Here is a 19,695-nt window from a genome sequence, read left to right on the forward strand (position 1 = left end):
GAACTGGCCGAGCAATGCTCTGGAAAATGCCGAGATCTGACGTGAGTCTCCAAACTGGACTGACAAGGTCTTTGCACACAGGGAATTTCCCCAGTCTGTCCCTGTTCTCCACCCTGCAAACATGTCCCAAGAGGACCAGGACAGGTCCAGACAGACTTTAGTGAGGAGAGGGCAAGCTCATGGCCACACGAGGAAACTGTGTAAGAATATGGGATATCTGCCCAGGAAAGGAAGGAGGTTGCCCGGGAGAAAGGACCAGAAGGGGGACAGAGCATGTGTGTCATTTACCAGCAAATTTTGGTCTCCTCCTTTCCCTTACTAACCAATGGACCGCCATCACATGATCAAATCCCACTAGGCTTTTCCTGTTGGTGGGATGATAATAGTTTTAAAAAGAGAAGGAGAAAGTCTAAAAATGAGAAAGGCAAAGCCACTGAGTATGACAGGCGGAAATGACTAGTGCCCCTCTGAGACTCTCCGTGATGGGACTAGAGAAGCTGGAACCTCCTGGAGATGAAGCCAGAATCAGAGCTGACTCGGCAGATGCAAAGTAGTCACACAGATAATGCCGGAAAAAGAGGCTGAGTTTATTATTCTCAGGATCATTTCTGGAGCTCCCTCCTTTCAGCCAAGCTTACTGAGGCACACATGAGTGTTTCCTAGTACCAGTCGGGAGAGCATTGTGGGGAGGGGGCTTCAGAGTTGGAGGCACCAGACACTGACCCTTCAGGGTGACTGAATGTCCCCTGGAGAGTGGAGGAGACAAGAGGATGACTGGTTGTAGGTCGACCAGCTTGTTTCTCCCGGCATGTGGGTGTGTTTCTGGACCCTTCTCTCTCAAGGCCTGGGGCACAGCCAGCAAGACCCCAAATGTAGCAGCCAAAGATGGAGAATACTTCTAACCCGCTTCTCTCCTTGGAAGGGCTGTTGATAAAAGCTTTCTGGGGATCAAGAAGTCAGAACTGGAATCCTTGCGTTTCAGAAAGTAGCCTGCTCGTCAAAAGTCTGGTCACGGGTTCCTTGTGGCCTTAGGTGCTGGGGTTGGGTCTACATGAAAATCAGAAACAAATGGCCCAAGAATCCTGTCACCCCCAGGTGCTTAGGAGGAAGGACTGATGGTGTTCTGGCTGTGGAGGAGCAGGTCTTACATGGAGCGCCCCCTACGGCTCCAAACATCACTGAGGGAGGAGGCCAGTGAGCTGGAAGAATAATGCTTCAGGAAGTGAGAAAACCTGTGACTCCTTACATGGGGCCCCCAGTGGGCGGGAGGTACTGGTCCGCTGTCAACTGTTTGGGGCTGTGTCACCTGAGGATGAGCATCTTGTCCTTCCTGGAGCCACAGAACAGGCTGAGTCAGGAGCATGGGATTGGGCAAGAGCGTACCTAGAAAGCCAGTAAGAGTAACAACCAGTCCTGGGAGCTTTGCAGGAAGAGAAAGGGACTCGAAAGAAGGGACTGACTCTATGCTTTCTGTTTTCTTTCTTTTTAAAGTTTTTTTCCTGGGGGGCTGGAGCGATAGCACAGCAGGTAGTGTGTTTGCCTTGCATGCGTCCGACCCGAGTTCGATCCCCATCATCTCATATGGTCCCCTGAGCACTGCCAGGAGTGATGCCTGAGTGCAGAGTCAGGAGTAACCCCTGAGCATTGCCAGGTGTGACCCAAAAAGCCAAAAATAAAAAGTTTTATTTTCTGTTAGAAATGGTCAGATTACTCCAGATACTAAAAAAAGCTAAGAAAAGATGTTGGTTTTTGATTTTTTTTTTGATTTTTGGGTAACACCTGGTTATGCACAGGGGTCACTCCTGGCTCTGCACTCAGGAATTACTCCGGTGATGCTCAGGGGACCACATGGGATGCTGGGATTCGAACCTGGGTTGACTGCGTGCAAGGCAAACACCTTACCTGCTGTGCTATTGCTCCAGCCTGGTTTTTTAATTTTTTCTTCCCACTCTTTGGCTTGCTCGAGCCAACTCTTTGGCTTAGGTGGGTGAGAGTACAATTCTTTTTGTTTGGTTTGGGGGCCACACCAGAGGATGCTTAGGACCTAAACCTAGGTTTGCACTCAGAGATCACTCCTGGTGGGCTCAGAGGACTATATGCAGTGTCAGAGATCACACTCAGGTGGGCTGCTTGCGAGGCAAGTGCCTTACCCACTGCACCATCTCTCCAGCCCTGTTGTTTTGAATTTTGGTGATGCTGGGAATCAAACCCAGGTCTCCAGGAAGTAAGACATGCACTTTATCACTGGGCCACATCCTTGGCTCCCGGAGGTGACTCCTGGACTATCTCCGTCTATCTTTGTCCACCCTGTATCTTTAGCGCTTGGCATGCGGGAAGGAACTTATGTAATATCTGAAGGATGAAGAGGAAGGAATGGGGCCAGGCTGACTTCTGGCCGTCTCCCGACATCTTCTCTTATTCCAGTGGGTTCTTTCTTTCTTTACAGTTCCCTCTGTATCCCGGGGCCAGGCAGCTAAGATGGGACGTAGGTGGCCAGAAATCAAGTTAATGCAGCGGTCCAGGGATTTTCTGTTGTGGTACAGTGGCTTAAATATCTCATCTCTCCCCTCCAAGTAGACTTCTCCAGGCCACTGATGATTCTGCACGCACATTTTCATAAAGGCAATAAACTGAGTTTTCCAAGTCCAGGCTTCTCGAGAGAAGAAGGAATGGATGGCGAGCTTTTGGAGACCAAGTTGTCATTTTTAAAAATTTGTGCCCACTCCATCTGTGCTCGTCAGCCTTCTCTCATCTAGCCCAGTCCTCTGAAGTGAGAAGTTATCATCCCCGTTCTTATAGGCACAGAGGGGTGGCACAGAGTGCCCGTGCCATGCAGTTGATATGTAGATGTCCACGATTCGGACCTGGTTTGCCTCTTCTGCCCGGGCATGTGGTCTTCACAGGGCTCCGTGGACATGGCAGCTTTGACAGAGCAAACATGGGACTGTTGGCATGAGTCATGCAGAGGCCCCTGACTCAGCACGGAAGACACATATGCTGTAGGTACCCACTGCACTGCCACCCTCCTTTAACCCTGAGTGGAGTGCAAGAGTGCTGAGCTGGGGCTGAAGCAGCACTTTGATTTTGAACCCACTTGTCAGAATGTGTTGCTGGGGGCAGAATGACTCCTGAGCCCATAGAAAGGTCGGTGTGAGCAAAATCCATTTAGTTTCTGGAGTAACTTCAGGATGACTTGGTTTGTGGAAATGCTTGCTGTGTGTGTGTGTGTGTGTGTGTGTGTGTGTGTGTGTGTGTGTGTGTGTAGGGGCCTAGGGCCATACCTGACTGTGTATCAGAGCTACTCCTGGTTCTGTGCTCAGGAGAGACCCCTGGCAGTGATTGGGGGATCCTATGCAGTGCAAGGGTTTGAACCCAAGCAGCATGTCAGTCAAGTGCCTAACCCTCTGGACTGTCTCATCAGTTCCATCTCTGTTTGGGGGCTAGAACGAGAGCGATGTGTTTCTGCAACTGTCAGAGGTTGTTCCCACCAAGAAGAGATCTCCGCGTCATTGAAACGTTCTTGACTGATGTCCTGGCAGACCCAGGGCTTCCTGCACACCCCACCTGAGGGCGGACAGCCAGCTCTGGAAATCTGAGCATCTGTGTGTGCATGCTCAGCCCGCCTGCCTGTAACGTGCCCCCAGATCCGATGGGAAAGGTAATCCTGCATAGCGGGGGAGACTAAAACTGCCATCTGGCAGATGCTGGCAGATTAGCAAGGCTTCTCGACAAAGCCTTTAAGGGGGTTGAATTTCCTTCCCCCCTTCACACTCCCAGAGCGAGGAAAAACCGGTTGCTTCATTCAGCTCGTGCTAGAGCATGAGCGAGAGAAGGCAGGGGCTGGACAGAGACAGTGAGGTCTGAGGGGGAAGACTCTGGTCCCAGGAAATCCAGAGGCATGAATTCCCCTTCCTTAGGGAATTCTAGGCAAGGCATCAGATCACTCTTTCCTTTGCTTCCAATGGGACATAAATGCACTGACCTGATGGGGCCAGTGTTCGCAGGAAATGAAAGAGACAGAAAGTCCTTTGAAGGAGTTGAAAGTACCCGACAGTCCATCCCTCTCAAGCCTGCTGTCCTTCTTGGGAGACAGACTATAGGGCTCAGGGCCATCTATGAAGATCCCTGATTGTCTAGGGGGGAACTTTGGCCCATATCTGCTTGGGGGCAACCTAAGGGGGGCTGCCTGGTTCTAAGCTCTTTGGGGACTGGGGAACCCTGCGGTTTGAAAACCTGGAGAGAAAATGCTGGGAAGCCCAAGAGGGAAGCCACAATCATTACTGGTGAGGACGGGGCCAACCATGTGCCTTCTACAAGCATCTGTCCTTTGGGTTAAGCTAGTCGATACCTCTGCGTGCGTTGAGTTCCCTGGTTCTTGTCCGCAGTAGTCTTTTTCGGGAACAATCTTCCAGATTGTCCCACCAGATATTAAGATCTCAGCTGTAGAGGCACAGAAAAGAACTCGGACACAGTGGGACATTTACATCTGTCACACATCACGCTCAGGTTTCAGGGCCGAGTATGGGTGGAGAGCGCATCAAGAGAGACAAACGGGTGGAGAGTTCCATGCTGACCTTCAGTCAGGGGCCTGAGCTTCTGGGCCTCAGTTTCCTCATCTTTCAAGGGAGAATAGCTCCACCCAGTATAGTCTGGAACCTAGTAAGCAAGTCACAAAAGCCACTTGCCAGTTTTAGGATGTGGGGTGCTTGAGGAGAAAGGGGAGAACTTGTTTTATTTCAGTTTTGAAGTGAGGGGCCAGCAGGAACTGACACAAGAGGGAGGGATGAGCAGAATGTCTATAGACAAGCATTTGGGAGCTGGCATAAGGGGGCATAAAGGATGCCCCCACACCACATGTCGAAACACCAAGCCAGGGTGCCCCGTTGGGGCTGGGAGCTGGGCTTCTTCAAGCTAACTCTGAGATCACGCTGGCTGGGTGGTGTGCAAAGGCTGTGTGTAATTTTATCAATGTTTGAGGGTTAACAATAGAGCTATTTTCAATGCTGCCCCGAGCTCGTGAATCAGAGCTCCTATTCAGACTCAGGAATGGAAGGCGCAGAAGCCTTACAGCAGCTTCAGTAAAATAAGGCTAGTGCTTCGTCAGCAAAACCTTTTAGCAAACTGAACCCTGCTCTGCTCTGGTTAGACCTCCGCACCCAATGCAACACTCACCCACCCACACACATGTGCACTCTCTTGCTCACATTCCAGCCAAGGAGCTTGCCCCTGTGAGGCGCCTGAGAAGGGCGAAAGTGATGCTTAAGAGGATTATTTTTGTGTGCTGTGTGGAACGGCTTAGAAGATGGGGTGGGGTGGGGGATGCCAGCAATGAGGCATTGCAATCCAGTGTGCCCCTCTGGGACCTGTCTTCTGCTGATTTCTCCGCAGTACAGGGCTCAACAGCCTCGTCTAATCCTGCCAAGTGCATGCCAGCTCTCCCTGGCTTCACCCACAGCCCCCCTGAAATCCCCACCCACTATCCTCAGTCCAGACCTTGACTCCTACAGGGCAGGCGCCACCCTATGCCCAGTGAGCATGAAGGGCTGGTTCTCTTCCGTTCCAATTCTGATCAAAATCTTCCCACTTGAGACATCGGGAGGTCCAGGCAGGGGATATGTGGAAGCAGGCATATACATACATTGTCTAGCACATATGGTATCTGCTGTAGCATACGTATTATAGTATATGCTGGACTGAATAGACTGCAGCAGCAGTGACATTTCCTGAGGTCATTGCGTGCCTGTCCAGGAAGCAAAGGCATCTCCTTGAACCCTCTGGAACCCTCAGAGGTTAGATCTGCCCCAGCCCCCGAGGCCTTGGGGTGTCACACTTGCATTTCCGGCCATGCTCCTTCCTGTTTCCCACAGTCCTCTATCCTTCTTGGGATCCCTGGAGACAGACACCTCACCTGGGTTCTCAGTCTCGAGTCCCATCTTTGTACAGTGCGGGGAGGGGGAGGGGAGGGGGTCAGGACACAGGGCTGATTTCTGATTCTGTGGGTCACTCCTGGCGGGGCTTGGGGGAACCTGCGTGAATCTCCTCAGTCTCTGAATGACATATTTTGAAACAGTCAGTGGCATTCAGCCACGGATGGATGCCAGGAAAGCAGACATCCCATGAGAAGACCCCTGACATTGTTAGCTTAGGCATTCTAGATTTCACCACTGATTCTGAAATTTCTGTCTTATAGTTTGGGGGGGGGGGCAGGAGGTGTCCCAGCAGTACTCACAAGGTGCTGGCGTCCCTCCTGGTGATTCCTGCCACCTGGGCTTGCTGTTTGAAGTGAGGGCATGAGGACGCTTCACCCTGCAGTGTTAGAGACCTCCAGGACTATGCTTGGCTCTGCTCAAGGGACCATGGGGCACCGGGAGAGGGGCAGGAACATAGTGTGAGATGCTTGTGAGGCATATGTCCTACCCCCTGTGCTAAGTCTCCAGCCCCGCTCCCTGCTGAACTGGCCTGAAAGCCCACCATGCGTCAACTCGCTCACCTGTCCACGGAAATTTTTCTCCCAACTGCAGCGAGATGAAGCCTGTGCACAGGTGTGTGTGTGGGCGCCCCTTCCCCCCAAACCCCCGAGAGAAAGTGAGGATGCCCATGAGCAGATGGAGCTGCCCAAGCTTCAAAGCACAGACACAATGCTGCATTCAGACTCATGGTGATCGGAGTAACACTCAGGCGGAGCTGCGGTGACAAATCTCACACAGCCACTGGGGAGGGGGCCCAGCTCAGGGCTGCGGGAGCTGGAGCAGGGGTGGGAGGGGGGTGCAAGCAGCCAGTTGCTGCTTCCATGGTCCAGCGGGTACCCAAGTTCCCACCCATCACACACACACACACACACACACACACACACACACACAGAGGCATGCCTGTGCCCAGCTGAGACCCAGAGCAGGCAGAGAAAACCGTTTCCTGGTCCCAGTGCAAAATCAGAGCAAGGGGTAGAACAGCTCCCAGGATATGGTGATTCTCAGATCATAGACACTCAGCCCTTCTCCAGCACACGGCTGCCTGGGAGCAGCTGGAGGGAACAGTTAGCGTCTGTGCGTCTGTCTTTTGGGCCATGGGCAGCAGGGCTGCCATCCTGGGCTGGAGGCGGGGGGGATTTGGAGCAGTGGGCTTCGTACCAGCAGGTTATATAGATTCTCAGAGCGAGAACGCAATCCTGGCAGAGGACATTGGCTCAAGCACCTACAGCCTCTCATGGGCGGTTCGGATCTTTATTAGCTCGGGCACCCTCCAGAGCTCCCCGTCATGTGTCTGTGAGAAGGTGTGCGGACCCCATATCTCTCGGGGGTCACTCGCTAATGTGCTTCGCGGCCGAGTTGAGGATTTCTAGCCCGTGATGCTCTCTCATCTGAGCAGCAAACCTGTGGCAACGAGAACACAGACTGCAGGGCTCTGGGGTCTTCGGGTGGCAGCACTCGGAGCCCTGCAGAACACCACTGACTGCCCCCTTGGCTCCCCACAAGCTGCTGGACCTGCTGAGAATTCCCCCCCAGCGGCAGGGACCAGGGTGACATGCCCCGCACCCCCTCCACTGAGGGTGCCTGGTTCTCTAGGGGAAGGAGCTTTGATCTGGTACTTCAGGGGAACAGACCTTGGAAGGGCCTGAGATGCTACCCAGGCTGACATGCTCACTGCAAAGGCAGCACCTCCTGCCGGCTGGGACTACACCTCGAGGGCACAGGTGGCACCTCTGGGAGGGAAGGGCGACACAGGGATAGTGGAATGGATGATGGGGTGTCGGGGCCCAGCCGAGCAGGATGACGGAGGAGTGGCACTGAGCTGCCAGCACCGTGCCTGGTCCAGCACCCTCTGGCTCTGACCAGGAGGGCCCAAGCCAGTTCCTGGGTCTGCTCTCTGGACCCACCCACCTGGGCTCTGCCGTGCACAGCTTCCCCAGAGCGATGCCCGCGTTCAGCTGCACAGCCGAGGGCCGGGAGTCGCTGCCCGCAAGCCCCAGCAGGACGCGCACAATATCGGAGCTCAGCAGGCCGGGTGCCCACGGCACCTCCATGCAGTTGCCCAGGCACAGGGCCGCGTTGCCTGCCAGGATCTCATCCTCCGAGTGGAGCAGCTCCGTGATGAGGCTCAGCTCTGCGGGAGAAGTGGGCGACAAGCACGGTCTCCATCGCTGGCAAGGGGACAGGTGACCCCACGCGCGAGACCCACCCAGGCACCCCCCCCCCAACCCTACCCCAGTCCAGGGGGTCTCTGAGGTCCCTGGAACCCAAAGCAGGCCCGGCCTCCTCCAGGCTGGACCTGGGAGGCCCCAGGACACCTCCAGTGTGCTTGAGAGGGGGGTGGGCGGGCTAGAGAACATTCGAGGCTTGCCTCATCAGCTGGAAACCCCCGGCCGGCAGGGAGGGCTGTGCCCCATCAGTTCTGAGAAGGAAGGAGGCCTCAAAGGGTTTCCTTGGCCACTCAGGCTGGAAGGTGTCTCCCTACCAGAGGCAGCATCTGGGGTGCCCCCAGCAGCCAGCAGAGTGCAGGTGAGGACCCCACATCCCGCTCTGGGCCTGCCCCGGCCTAGGTATCCATGATGCTGCAGCCCAGGGTCTCTGAGCGCCTCCTGTGCAGAGGGGAGCCTCCAGCCGCTGTGTGAGCCAGGGTGAGTGGGGCAGGGCGCTGCATAGGGACACCCTGACATGTCCCTCCCTACTCCCCCCACCCCCACCATGGCCTGATGGAAACTTTGCCTACTTTTATCCAACCTCAGCACCATCTCCCGTGCCTCGTGGACACTGTTGGTGCAGATCACGAGCGTCTTGATGGCATAACGTGATGCGGTCTGGCCGCCAGCCTAGAGTGCAGAAGGGAAGGAGAGAAACGGAACTGCGGGGAACAGCCCAGATGGCGTGGGGGGCTCCATGTGCCCCCACAGCAGGAAATTCTGCGGGGCCTGTCGGGTGCGTCTCCCGGTGAGCCTGGTCTCCCGCATCCCCCGGGGCTGCCATCACTCAAGTCCCTGCAGGGCTGTCAGGCTGTTGCGTCCCAAGTGGTTACCTGTGGAAGGCCCTCCAGGGAGGGGCTGAGCAGAGATTGATGCTGCCAACCAGCAGAGCGAGGGAAAGGAGGAAGGCCCCTCCCAAGGCAGGACGCCCATGTGAGGGGTGTGGGGCTGGCTCGCCAAGGCCCTCACCCCGGCAAGCCCGAGAATGCCAGGAGCCTCGGCCATTCTAAGTGATGACAAGGATCACAGTCTGACCCCGCGGGTCACTCATCTCAGGCCTTTCTAACGGATCACTTGGCTGGAGGCACACGGTGTGTGTGTGTGTGTGTGTTTGTGTGTGCGTGTGTGTGTGTGTATGCGCGTGTGTGCATGCGTGCACCATTGGCAGGCTCTGGCGGGCTTATGTCCGAACAGCAGCCACAACTCAGACCCACTGTCCGACCTACCCTCATGGCTTTGCCCTGCATCCTGCTCCCACAAAGCCAGTCTGGGACTCTGTGATGGTCCCCTGCTTCCTGACCCTGGTGCGGGGGTCACCACACAAGGCTGAGTGAACCCTATGGGGAACAGATGGCACAGGCTGTGGGGAAATGTCTCCTCGGGGGTAACTGTGGCCTGACTTCTCTCACAAGTGGATTCTTCCCAGCCCCCTCCGGAGAGCCGGGGAAGGCACTGTGAGCAGAGAACCAGAGCCGTGGGGGCCCAGGGAAGTGTGTGGAGAGCCCTGTGTCCTTTGGAGGGGCCCCATGTTTTCAGTCGGACAGCACAGTACAGGGATGCAGAGCGGACAACGGTCTTGTCTGCTCACAGTGCTCTGCTCAGGTTACTGTGTGCTGTCATGCTATTCTGTTCCTGTCTGTGTGGACGGGCAGGACAGACTCCCTGTCGGGGAAGGTCAGCGGCCAGCAGGGTAACAGGGCCACGTGTCAGCCCAATGGTGCTAAGCCAGGAGGCGATTTTACCTTCAGGAACTTGATCATTTTCTTCACCACTCCAGCTGTGAGGGCCTCCTCCACAATGTGCCGAGAGGAAAGCAGCGTGCGGCTCAGAACCCCGGCAGCTCTCTGAGGGGAGCAGAGAGTAAAGGCTAGTCAGATACTCCTTCCAGAAGCACCACAGACCTTTCCCAGTTTTCAAGGTGTACGTGGAGGCAGTAACAATCACGAATGCTGGGAGCGAATGCTGCATGCAAAGATTTATTCTTTGATCTGGGGACACATACCCAGGGGTGCTTAGGGTTTAAACCTGGTTTTGTACTCTGGAATTCTCACTAGAGGAACTCGGGGGACCACCTGGGGTGCTGGGGATCAAACCTGGGCTCATCATGTGCCAAGCACGCGCCCTGCCCACTGTACTCTCTCTGGACCCCTAAAATCTAAAAACTGATTTTAGTTTTCAGGTTTTGAGCCAATCCCCTAAGGGACTGTTTGGAAAAAAAAAACATCCAGGAAGACAGGATGAGTAGTGCTAATTACTCTAGGGGTTGTGGCCCAATGAAAGCTCTAACCCTTATACCACAACTACACCCTCCCCCCAATGGGGACACACACACACACACACACACACACATACACAGACACTCAGAACAATTGTAGGCAGTGCTAGGGCACCTGAAGACCTACTACACATTCTAGGAACCCAAGTCAAATGCAGATGCCCCCATAATGTCTAAACAGGCCCTGTGGAGCTGATGACTTGCTGGTTCCCAGCAGGATATGCTGAGTCTGCTCATACCCTTTATCTCAAGACCAGTGCTCGTGCCCAGCCCACCATCCTGGAAGAGCTCTAGAAGCAATGCCATCCTTTCTCTCAGCTCTGAAGCCCTGACACCACAGGAGGAGAAATCGGGGCCGTCCCTAAGGTGAACCAAGAGCCCGTCCATGGATGATGGGAAATCGTCTCTAGATTCCAATTACTATTCTTCTCCTGGTGCCCTGTGCTAAGTATAGGCCTCTCTCGACTTTCTTATCCAAATGTCAGAGACAGGAGTACGTCAGTCCTTCCAGCAGAGACCTCTAAAGGGGGCTTTACCTGATGTGTAAATAAGCTTCCAGATCTGAGCTTGGCCTTTTTGACTATGCAACAGGAGAGTCTAAATAAAACCATGCGCCTGCCTGGCGGGCATAAGGATGCATCAGACAGATATGTCCGTAAGCTGTGACGTAAGCTGCTTCCTCAGACCACAGAGGAAAAGGGGTTCTCAACTCAGGTTCCTGTACCTTAGGGGCCCGCAGGGGTCGTGTGTCTCAGTGTGTGTGTGTGTGTGTGTGTGTGTGTGTGTGTGTGTGTGCAGGGGATGGGGGGTACAGTGTGTCACCAGGTCTCCTGACACTGTAGAAAAACTTGGTGTTTACATGTTCATGGCCCTGAAGAGGATGTCTTGATGAACCCCAGAGTTGCAGGGCCCAGAGGTGGAGACTGCAGAGGTGAAGGAAGAACAAAAGGAAAGGAGAACAAAAGGAGCACCAGGAGAGAAGCTGCATCTGCTCACCGTCAGGATTCCTCCATCCTGGCTGTTCAGCAGAGAGAAGCATCTCCGGCTCACCTCCGTGGCCCAGATCTAAGAGGGGAGAGAGGCAGGAGGATGTTCTGGAACATTCTGTGGACCTTCTGGACACCCCTCCTCTTCTCACACCAGTACTCTTGCCCCGAGCTCCCTCACAGCACTTTCCTCTCCAGCCTGTTGACATAGACACCCTCCCAACAAGGGGTCCCTTCCCATCTGGGAGCCCTGTTCAGCTTCCAAGGCCCTCAGTTTTCTGAATTCAGCCCTGGTGGGAAGACCCGTCTCTCCCCCAGCGTCTGTCCTGATGTTCCTGTCCTGGCTGCCACTGTGAGCCCAAGGGCTCAAGAGCAGCTGTCTTGAGCTTCCAGGTGGTGAAGCAACAGAGCCCTACCTCAGAGACAAAGGGGATGTGAAGGCACAAGTTCATCAGGAGGCCCAGGAGCGTATAGATGACATCTCTGAACGCCTCCGTGTCCTCCTCACACCTGATCTTGGGAGGGAGGTAAGACGAGGGAAATTATGACCTGTTGGCTCTTTCTGTGGCCATTTCAAGCCTGTGATAACAGCCTGTGTATTGCCCACACCAGCTCAGTAGCTGACATGGAGCCCCTGTGTGATGCTGGAAGGTGAGAGCTGGGTTCCATGAGTGACTGTGTGTGTGTGTGTGTGTGTGTGTGTGTGTGTGTGTGTGTGTGTGTAAGAAGCTTGTCACATATGTGGGTCTGTGTCATGTGACTGAACGGAAGAGGAAGAAGCTGTTAAAACAGGTGGTCTAACCAATGCCACTCCAAAATCCACCAAGCCACTTCTGGGTAGATGAGACATGATCTGGAGGAATCTTTTCAGGTTAGTCACCCAGAAAAAAAAATCTATGATTACAGGGATGGAGATGCCACTGGCGCCAGCACCCTCAGAATCAGACTTGCCAGATATTAGGGTCCCAGGGCCTCTGAGGACAACCTAAGGCCAGGTCTCCCGAGTAGATAAAAGACCAACTTTGAACAGACAAACGGAAGTACCAAGAGCCCCAAGCAGGCATCTCCGAGTTCCTCAGAGGCGGCCATCTCTCTCCTGGAGGCTACATCCACGCTGAGGTTTGTCATGACGGCCACACACTGGTAGAGAGCTGTGGGACTGGTCGCCGTGGGGTCTCGCCTCTGAAAGTGAAGTGAGAGAATGTGGCGGACCCAGAGATCAGGCAGGGAAGTTAAGCACAATCTCAGGAGGCTTGTCATGCTGAGGGGCATCAGGGAACCCCAACAGACAGTCCTAGGACATTACCGGGGTGCCCCCGGGCACAGGCAGGCCACAGTGTGAAGACACACAGAGGGCTTGATTCCAAAGCAAGCTAGTCTCAAACGGGGATGCCTTGGGTGTGGCCTCAGGGAACTACCAACCAGCTCAGAGAAATTGGCCAAGGGCCTCCCCTTCTCAGGGCTGCTGCCTGCACCCGTGAAACACTGCGTGTGCTTACGATCCAGTCCCCTGAGACATCTATGGCTGCCTGGGGACAGGCTTCTCTGGATGATGGAGATGAAGGTTTGCTCACCAGAATGCCCATGAATGTGGGAAGGATGTCTGCAAGGTTGGCCCGGAACCAGACTTGGAATCTAGTGAGAAAACATCAGCCGTGGTTTGTCTGCATGGCACAATCTGGCACATAAATACAGTGTCATGGGGGAACAGATTGGCAGCGGGCATGTAGAAGTCCTCTGGGACCCAAGAGACGTGGCCCCAGTTGTGATATGGCATTAATGTGTCCACGTCCGGAGACTTGCCTTTGATGGCAGGCAACAACCGATCTTGCATGGTCGCTCTTGTGCTGAAGCTACTGGAGTCCCCGGGCTTCTGCCTGACTGACCAACCCAGCCAACCCACACTTGCTCAGAGGCTCTGGGCTGTGTGCCATGCACAGAGGGAAGCCCAGGCCAGCATGCTGACCTGCCCAAGGGAGTGAAGGCACAGCTTCATGTGCCATGGCCACCAACCGTTCCCAGCCCATGCTAAGGCCCGTCGATGTGCACACAGAGCGCTCTCTCTGTCTCTCTCCTTAGAGACCCCAAGGTATTCAGGAAATAAAACAAAACAAAACAAAACAATACAATATGTACTAAAATGAACCAAAAAGCCCTCAAGAACCCTAAAAAGGGGCCGGAGCAATAGTACAGCGGATAAGGCATTTGCCTTGCACGTGGCTGACCCGGGTTCGATTTCCAGCATCCCATATGGTTCTCCGAGCACCAGGAGTAATTGCTGAGTGCAGAGCCAGGAGGAACCCCTGAGCATCACTGGGTGTGACCCAAAATGCAAAAACAAAAAAAAAAACCCTAAAAATCTAAGACCTGTACTGTCTCACCCAGCAAATGAGCTGGGAAAAAAAATTGGGGTGGGGGAGATGGTCACTGCTAACACACTGGTCAGCCAGGGGGAGGCCGCATTTCCTGCACATTTTCTCTCCTCACCTGACTTCAACCCAGCGCTGGCACTGAGTAAGGGGAAGCCGCTTTCCTGACCTGTGTGAGGCTGTGCCAACATATTACCATGCCCATACCCGGGAAGGACTGGTCTCTCGAATCCAGAGAAACCTGCAGTGGCCGAGCACAGCCCCTGAAGGCATCGGTGCATCTATCCCAGAAGGCCTGACCGCTATCTCTCCAACATCAGACAGTCCAACAGGGACTGACGCGGTGGCCACAACTCCTGGAACTCAAAGGAACTTCACTGGGCTGGAGAGACAGTCCAGTGCGGAGGACACTTTCCTTGCACGTGGCCAACCCGGGTATTGAACAATCCCCACCACCGTGGAGACGGGTCCTCTGGGCACTGCCAGGAGTGATCCCTGAGCACTGTGAGGAGTGGCCCCAGGACCAAGAGGAAAGCGGCAACACGTACCTCTCCTCTTGAGCCAGGTCAGCGAGCAGTCCCATGGCGGAGCTGGCCCTCTTATCTGAGAAATCCAGGAATGATGCCAGGGCCTCCAGCAGTCTGCAGAAAGTTCAGAGCAACCTCACCAGGGGCTGCCCCCTCCCAAACCCCACGCCCTGGCTTTTAAGGGTGCCAGGAAGCGTCTGCAGCGGGTGGAAGAGCAGAGGTGGGACTGGCCACAGGCTCCCAGGATGCCCCCGGACCTGCCAGAGAGCAAGTCTAAGTGAGAGACCTGGTGGCTGAGGAGGTTTGGCCAAAGTCCCTTAGACAAGCGACGTCAACCTGGGCTGCACGCACGCGAGCACCATGGTTTCTGTCCCGGGAGATGCTGCTGCTGCCCCCTTTGCTCCTCGGTGTGTCCTGAGAGGACTCCTCATGGGTCCCCCCAGCACGGCCCTTCCTACCGCCCTCCAGTGCCCCTACGTTGGGGGTGCTCTGTGCTCCGTGGGCATCTTCAGACAATGGTCCCCCGCCATAAGGAACCTGTGTGCGCCTCCGCTCTGGCCCTGAACAACAGACCCTGATGGGAGCAAAGGCAAGTGATGACAGGGGTTACGGCCGGATCCATGGCATGGGGTGGGCCAGAGACCAGCTGCTTCCTCACGGTGAACCCTGCAGCATCTGCTGTTCCCTAATGCCAGACTGTGGCCACAATCACTCTCCCAGATGGCAGCCCAAGAGAGACCAGAAGCCGCTTCTCCATAAAAAGGAACAGGCTGGATGATGCCAGCCTGCCCGAAGAGGGACGTGATGCCTGGAGTCTCAGCAGCCCCGTGGGACCAGGAGAGAAAAAGTCCAAGGAAGGGCAGGGACATGGGGACATGGGCGCTGGCGTCTGGAGGCCACAGCTCCTGTGGCTGCCATCGCTTGTCCTCTTTACTCTGGGAGAAACACAACTTTTCCTGGTCACGTTGTCTCTAAGACGAAGTGGAGGCCATCTTAAGGGGCATGTGTCGTACGCACCCTCAAGCTTCAGCCCAAACCTGAAATAAGGGAGGGGGCATGCTGGGGCTCAGTCTCCTTGCTGGCAGGTAGATTTACGGGGTTCCAGGAGTGGAAAGAGAGAAGCGGGGGAAGGAGAGTCTAAACACCACGAAGTGTGGAGCCCCCCCCGCCCCCCCCCCCTCCCCCCCCCCCCCCCCCCGGCCTGTTTCCTGTCAGCACACAGCAGGGAGAATTCTCACATGCACCTTCAGAGCAGGAAGCTGCTGCGTGGGTCCTGGGTCAAGGGGGCTGCCCATCTCTGCTGGTTTAATTAGGGGGGAGAGTGGGAGTTACAAAGGCTCCCTGGGGAAGTTCCTGTGACTGTGTAAACGGGGGAGGCGGAGCTGCACATGATGGTTACAAAGGACACCCACCGAGACCCTGGGATAAGCCACACTGGAAAGAATGCAAGTCCAGGAACGCTCGAGGGAAAAGGCTCCTCCTAACCACCACGACATTTACTCAGAGAGACCCAAATAAGTGGGGAAAAAAAAAGAAAGAAAGAAAACAGATGATGAAGGTGTGGAGGAAAGGGTTGCAGAGTCACTGGAGATGGGACGTGTGCTTTTGAGGATCTGACGCTGTTAACAACCCAGTGGTCTGCGTGGGCTGCTCTTGGGGTGGCGGAGGGGGGAGGGTTGCCTGAGCCATTTCCTGTGATCCATGGAAAGGTGTGACTGAGAAGGGGGCAGTGCCGAGGGAGACCCACAGTCAGGCTTAACGTCCACCTTGCCCGTAGCACATAACTCAGCTCCAAGGGGCTACATAACTCGCCTACAAGGGGCAGGTGACCGAGGCCCGCCTGGGTCCAAGAAAGCGGAGAGGGTTTCAGCTTTGGCTCCTCTCCTTGGGGAGAGTGAACAGGAGCTGGGTTCCAATGCCTGGATGATGCTGGGGGTCAGGGATGAAGCACTCTTCAGGCAGGCTCTGACGGGTGCCACTGCTTCCGTCAGGCAGACTCACATTGCCAGCTTGGCACCTTTGTGATGGGGGAAACGGGATGGAATCGCAGTGGCTCGTAATTTGTAAGTAATTTCTACTTAGGAGAGAGGCATGTTCTCTTCGGATTGCCACAGGCCTTGCACAGACCATGGGAGACGAGTTGTATTCAGTTACATTCTACCTTCTCCAAATAGGGTTTAGGAGATGAGGAGAGAGGAGAGAGAGAGGAGCGAGTGAATGAGAGAGAGAGGAGAGAGAGAGAGGACTGCCTGACAGAGGGATGAAAAACAGGCCAAGACTTAAGCAAGGGAGTGCCAGATCTGAGCGGAGAAGAGCAGAAACAAATGACCCACATTAACACACTGACGTGGCCGGTGTGGGCCACTGGTGGCTCACACTTGGATGTGGCTTCGTTAACTCAAACCGCAGTACCCGTGTTCAGATGCTAAGCGTGGGGTCCCAATCTGCTTCGAGGAGGTGCTGCCCTGGCCACGGGTCGGTGGGCCTCTGTGAGGAGGCAGAGATCAGCTCTAGAGAAGGGAGTTGTCCATGGTGCTACCTTCCAAGAGGGGCTCGCCCCTGATCATTCCTAACTTGGCTTCTTCTGGCTGGAATCCCCAATACAGGCCAAGGGCATGCCTCGCAGCTCGCATGTGCAGGGGAGATGATGGGGCAGGTGAGAGACCTGGGGCGCAGGGGAGCTGCCCGCAGAGCCTTACCGAGTGAGGTCCAGGTGGCTGATGATCAGGAGCCGTCCATTCTCGGTCTGGGCGAGCTGCAGCAGCAGTGCGAGGCTCTCTCGCTGGACGCTGAGGACCGTGGACAGCAGGAGGGAGGGCAGCAGCTCAGCCGTGTAGGGGTCTGCCAGGAGCAGCCGCTGGTTTTCCTCTGCAAAAGATCCAGAGGGTGTCCCCCTTGTGCACCCGGTGAAGCCTGTCTGTCTCCGACATCCCGTCGGAGGCAGTGCTGAGGGCTTAATGCTGCCCCCTCATCTGAGAAGCAGGGCACTGACGGGCTGGGACGTGGACTCGGGGACCAGGTGGCTGGGTCTGACTGAAGGGCAGCTGGCCTGTCTTTGTCCAGCTATTCATGCCTGCGGTCCCGTTTCCTCCCATCTAACAGCAATCCAATGAGGATTCAGTGAGTTAACCCCGATCCCGCTAAGAGCAAGGGCCGGCATGATCCTGTAGCTAATCTCATTATTCTCGTGGAAGGGCCCGCTGGGAAGTATCTGGAGAAGGAAAGAAAGGTAAAGAGATCGGCCTAAGGCAGATGGTCTAGTTTGGGGCTGGTCCACAGACCAGTGTCAGCAACTTCCTGCTGGTCTATGAACTGGATGGGTGTGGATTCCTCTAAACCAGTGCTCTTCAACTTCCGGTGCACAGGCTGGGGGGACTGCAGTGGAGCAAGGTGGAAAGCCACAGTCTACCACTTGCGTTCCAACTGCTGGTGCATAGGGTGGGACGCTTGGGAGTGGCAGAGCCCAAACCCTGAGATGTCCCAGAGTTCAAGAGAGCCGCCCACCTGGGCTGGGAGTGTGGATGAGACTCTTCTAGAAACAGGCTGCCTACTTCTCAACTTTTCTAAAACTCGCGATGAATCTTCCTCTCAACTAAATTAAGAAAGCAAAAAAAAAAAAACAAAGGCTTTATCTCACATTCGGCATTTTCTAATTCTTAAGCTGCGTGAGCGAACTCTAGGGCTAGCTCCCCAAGGAACTCATAAAGAAGGGAAAAAAGATACAGTTATTCCACTTTCAATGTTTATGTCTATGGCTGGGCCTTTTCCTATGGAAAAACTCTTTAATTTAAATGGGGGGAAACTAGTTTTCTTTAAGGTTGGGTTCCCAAGGGGAGAAGAAAGATGGTGCCCAAACTAAGGAAGCCACAGCAGAGGCAATGATGGGAAAAGATAAGTGTTATTCTTTCTCTCTCTCTTTCTCTCTCTCCCTCTCTCTCTCTTGATCTTTTTTTGGATCATGCCTGGCGATGCTCAGGGGTTACTCCTGGCTCTGCACTCAGGAATTACTCCTGGCGGTGCTCGGGGGACCATATGGGATGCCAACGATTGAACCTGGGTTGGCCGCATGCAAGGCAAAAGCCCTCCCTGCTAGACTATCGGTCTGGCCCAACAAGCGTTATTTTCACAAGGCAGGCAAAAATCCCGAGAACATCTTGCTGCTCCAATATCAGGCCCTGAGCAGAGTCCCAACAAGCTAACAGGGATCATCCTAAATCTCCTGATGTGATGCTGAAGTTGGGGCAGTTGTAAAGAAGGAGGCCTTGAGGCAGCACAGAGAGGGAAGACTGTCCGCTCTCATGCCCCACGAGGGCATAGCCCAGAGCGTGCAAGGAGCAGGCAAGTGCTCACTGCACCTCCTCCCGATGCAGGACCCCTGCCTGCTGGGCAGGCAGCTCACTGGCCATCAGACACCTGACTCAGAGCGGGTCTCATGGGGGAGGCAAACCAGGAGGGTGACCGGCAATCAGGTGGCCATGGGGTTCCTGCATGACCAGCACAGTGACAGCTCTCTGGGGCGGCCCAAGCTTACCATTCTCATGTGTCACTCTCTGCCAGAGCCTGAGGACAGACACACACACTGTCTCCTCCACGGAATCCTTCTCCGTTGCCAAAAAGCACCTAGGATGGAGCAGGGGCGTGAGGATGAGGCACAATCAGGTTGGGGCTTCCGCTCGTTGGTTATTTTTGGGCCCAGGAGCCCCTCAAAGTGGGAGGAAGAAGATGCATTTATGACCCCACTCACAGGTCAATAGATGCATGCTTGGCTGAGACCTGGGCCGAGGGGGCCACGACCAGCATGCAGGAGTGGGAGGATGGGGCCCCACAGGAAGGTTGGGAGCGAACTCTGGGTGGCGGGGCAGGGGGCGCGCACATATGGGGCTTTGGGCCACGGGACTCCCTCAAACCACAGGCTCCAACCCACCTCTGCAGCCTCAGCTGAAGAGAGCCCAGACCAAGTGGAATACGAAGTTAGATCAAGACATGCCCCAAACTAAGTCTTGCCATCTGGGTCTCTCCTCAGATGAACTCTGAATGAGGCCCAGCTGGTCTCATTTGGTGACATGAGACCCTCCCCATCCCAAACCCACGGTGCTTCAGCCAAGAAAGGCAACTTCTCTCTGATTGAGGGGGGCCCAGGAGCTGGTGGGCCATTGTTCTCCCAGTAACTGTGGCCCCACTACAACTCCCTGAGGTGCAGAGCTTGGCTGGAAGGGGCAGAGGGTGAAGGTGCTCGCCTTGCACATGGTCCCCTGAGCACAGAGCAGGAGTAAGCCCTGAGCACTGCCAGGAGTGATCCCTGAGTGCCACTGAGTATGAAGCAATCGCCCACCCCAACAAATGAAAAAGCTTGAGGGGTGCA

At 55.1% G+C, this 19,695-nt stretch overlaps 1 protein-coding gene across 1 annotated transcript in view; it reads right to left on the reverse strand.

Moving 5' to 3' along the window:
* Positions 1 to 7,259: 7,259 nt before the first annotated feature.
* Positions 7,260 to 19,695, reverse strand: part of TTC12 (tetratricopeptide repeat domain 12) — a 35,119-nt gene continuing 22,683 nt past the window's right edge. The window contains exons 11-21 of the mRNA XM_056107674.1: positions 18,865 to 18,953; positions 17,033 to 17,201; positions 14,355 to 14,447; positions 13,012 to 13,072; positions 12,482 to 12,619; positions 11,854 to 11,952; positions 11,448 to 11,516; positions 9,919 to 10,020; positions 8,707 to 8,806; positions 7,878 to 8,100; positions 7,260 to 7,370 (exon numbers count right to left, since the gene is read on the reverse strand). Coding sequence (XP_055963649.1) covers positions 7,298 to 7,370; positions 7,878 to 8,100; positions 8,707 to 8,806; positions 9,919 to 10,020; positions 11,448 to 11,516; positions 11,854 to 11,952; positions 12,482 to 12,619; positions 13,012 to 13,072; positions 14,355 to 14,447; positions 17,033 to 17,201; positions 18,865 to 18,953 — 1,216 coding nt within the window. The 3' untranslated portion in view covers positions 7,260 to 7,297. The remainder of the gene's footprint in view (positions 7,371 to 7,877; positions 8,101 to 8,706; positions 8,807 to 9,918; positions 10,021 to 11,447; positions 11,517 to 11,853; positions 11,953 to 12,481; positions 12,620 to 13,011; positions 13,073 to 14,354; positions 14,448 to 17,032; positions 17,202 to 18,864; positions 18,954 to 19,695) is intronic.

The sequence above is a fragment of the Sorex fumeus genome, unplaced genomic scaffold (assembly GCF_029834395.1).
Source record: "Sorex fumeus unplaced genomic scaffold, SorFum_2.1 ptg000169l, whole genome shotgun sequence".
NCBI classification, from domain to species: Eukaryota; Metazoa; Chordata; class Mammalia; order Eulipotyphla; family Soricidae; genus Sorex; species Sorex fumeus.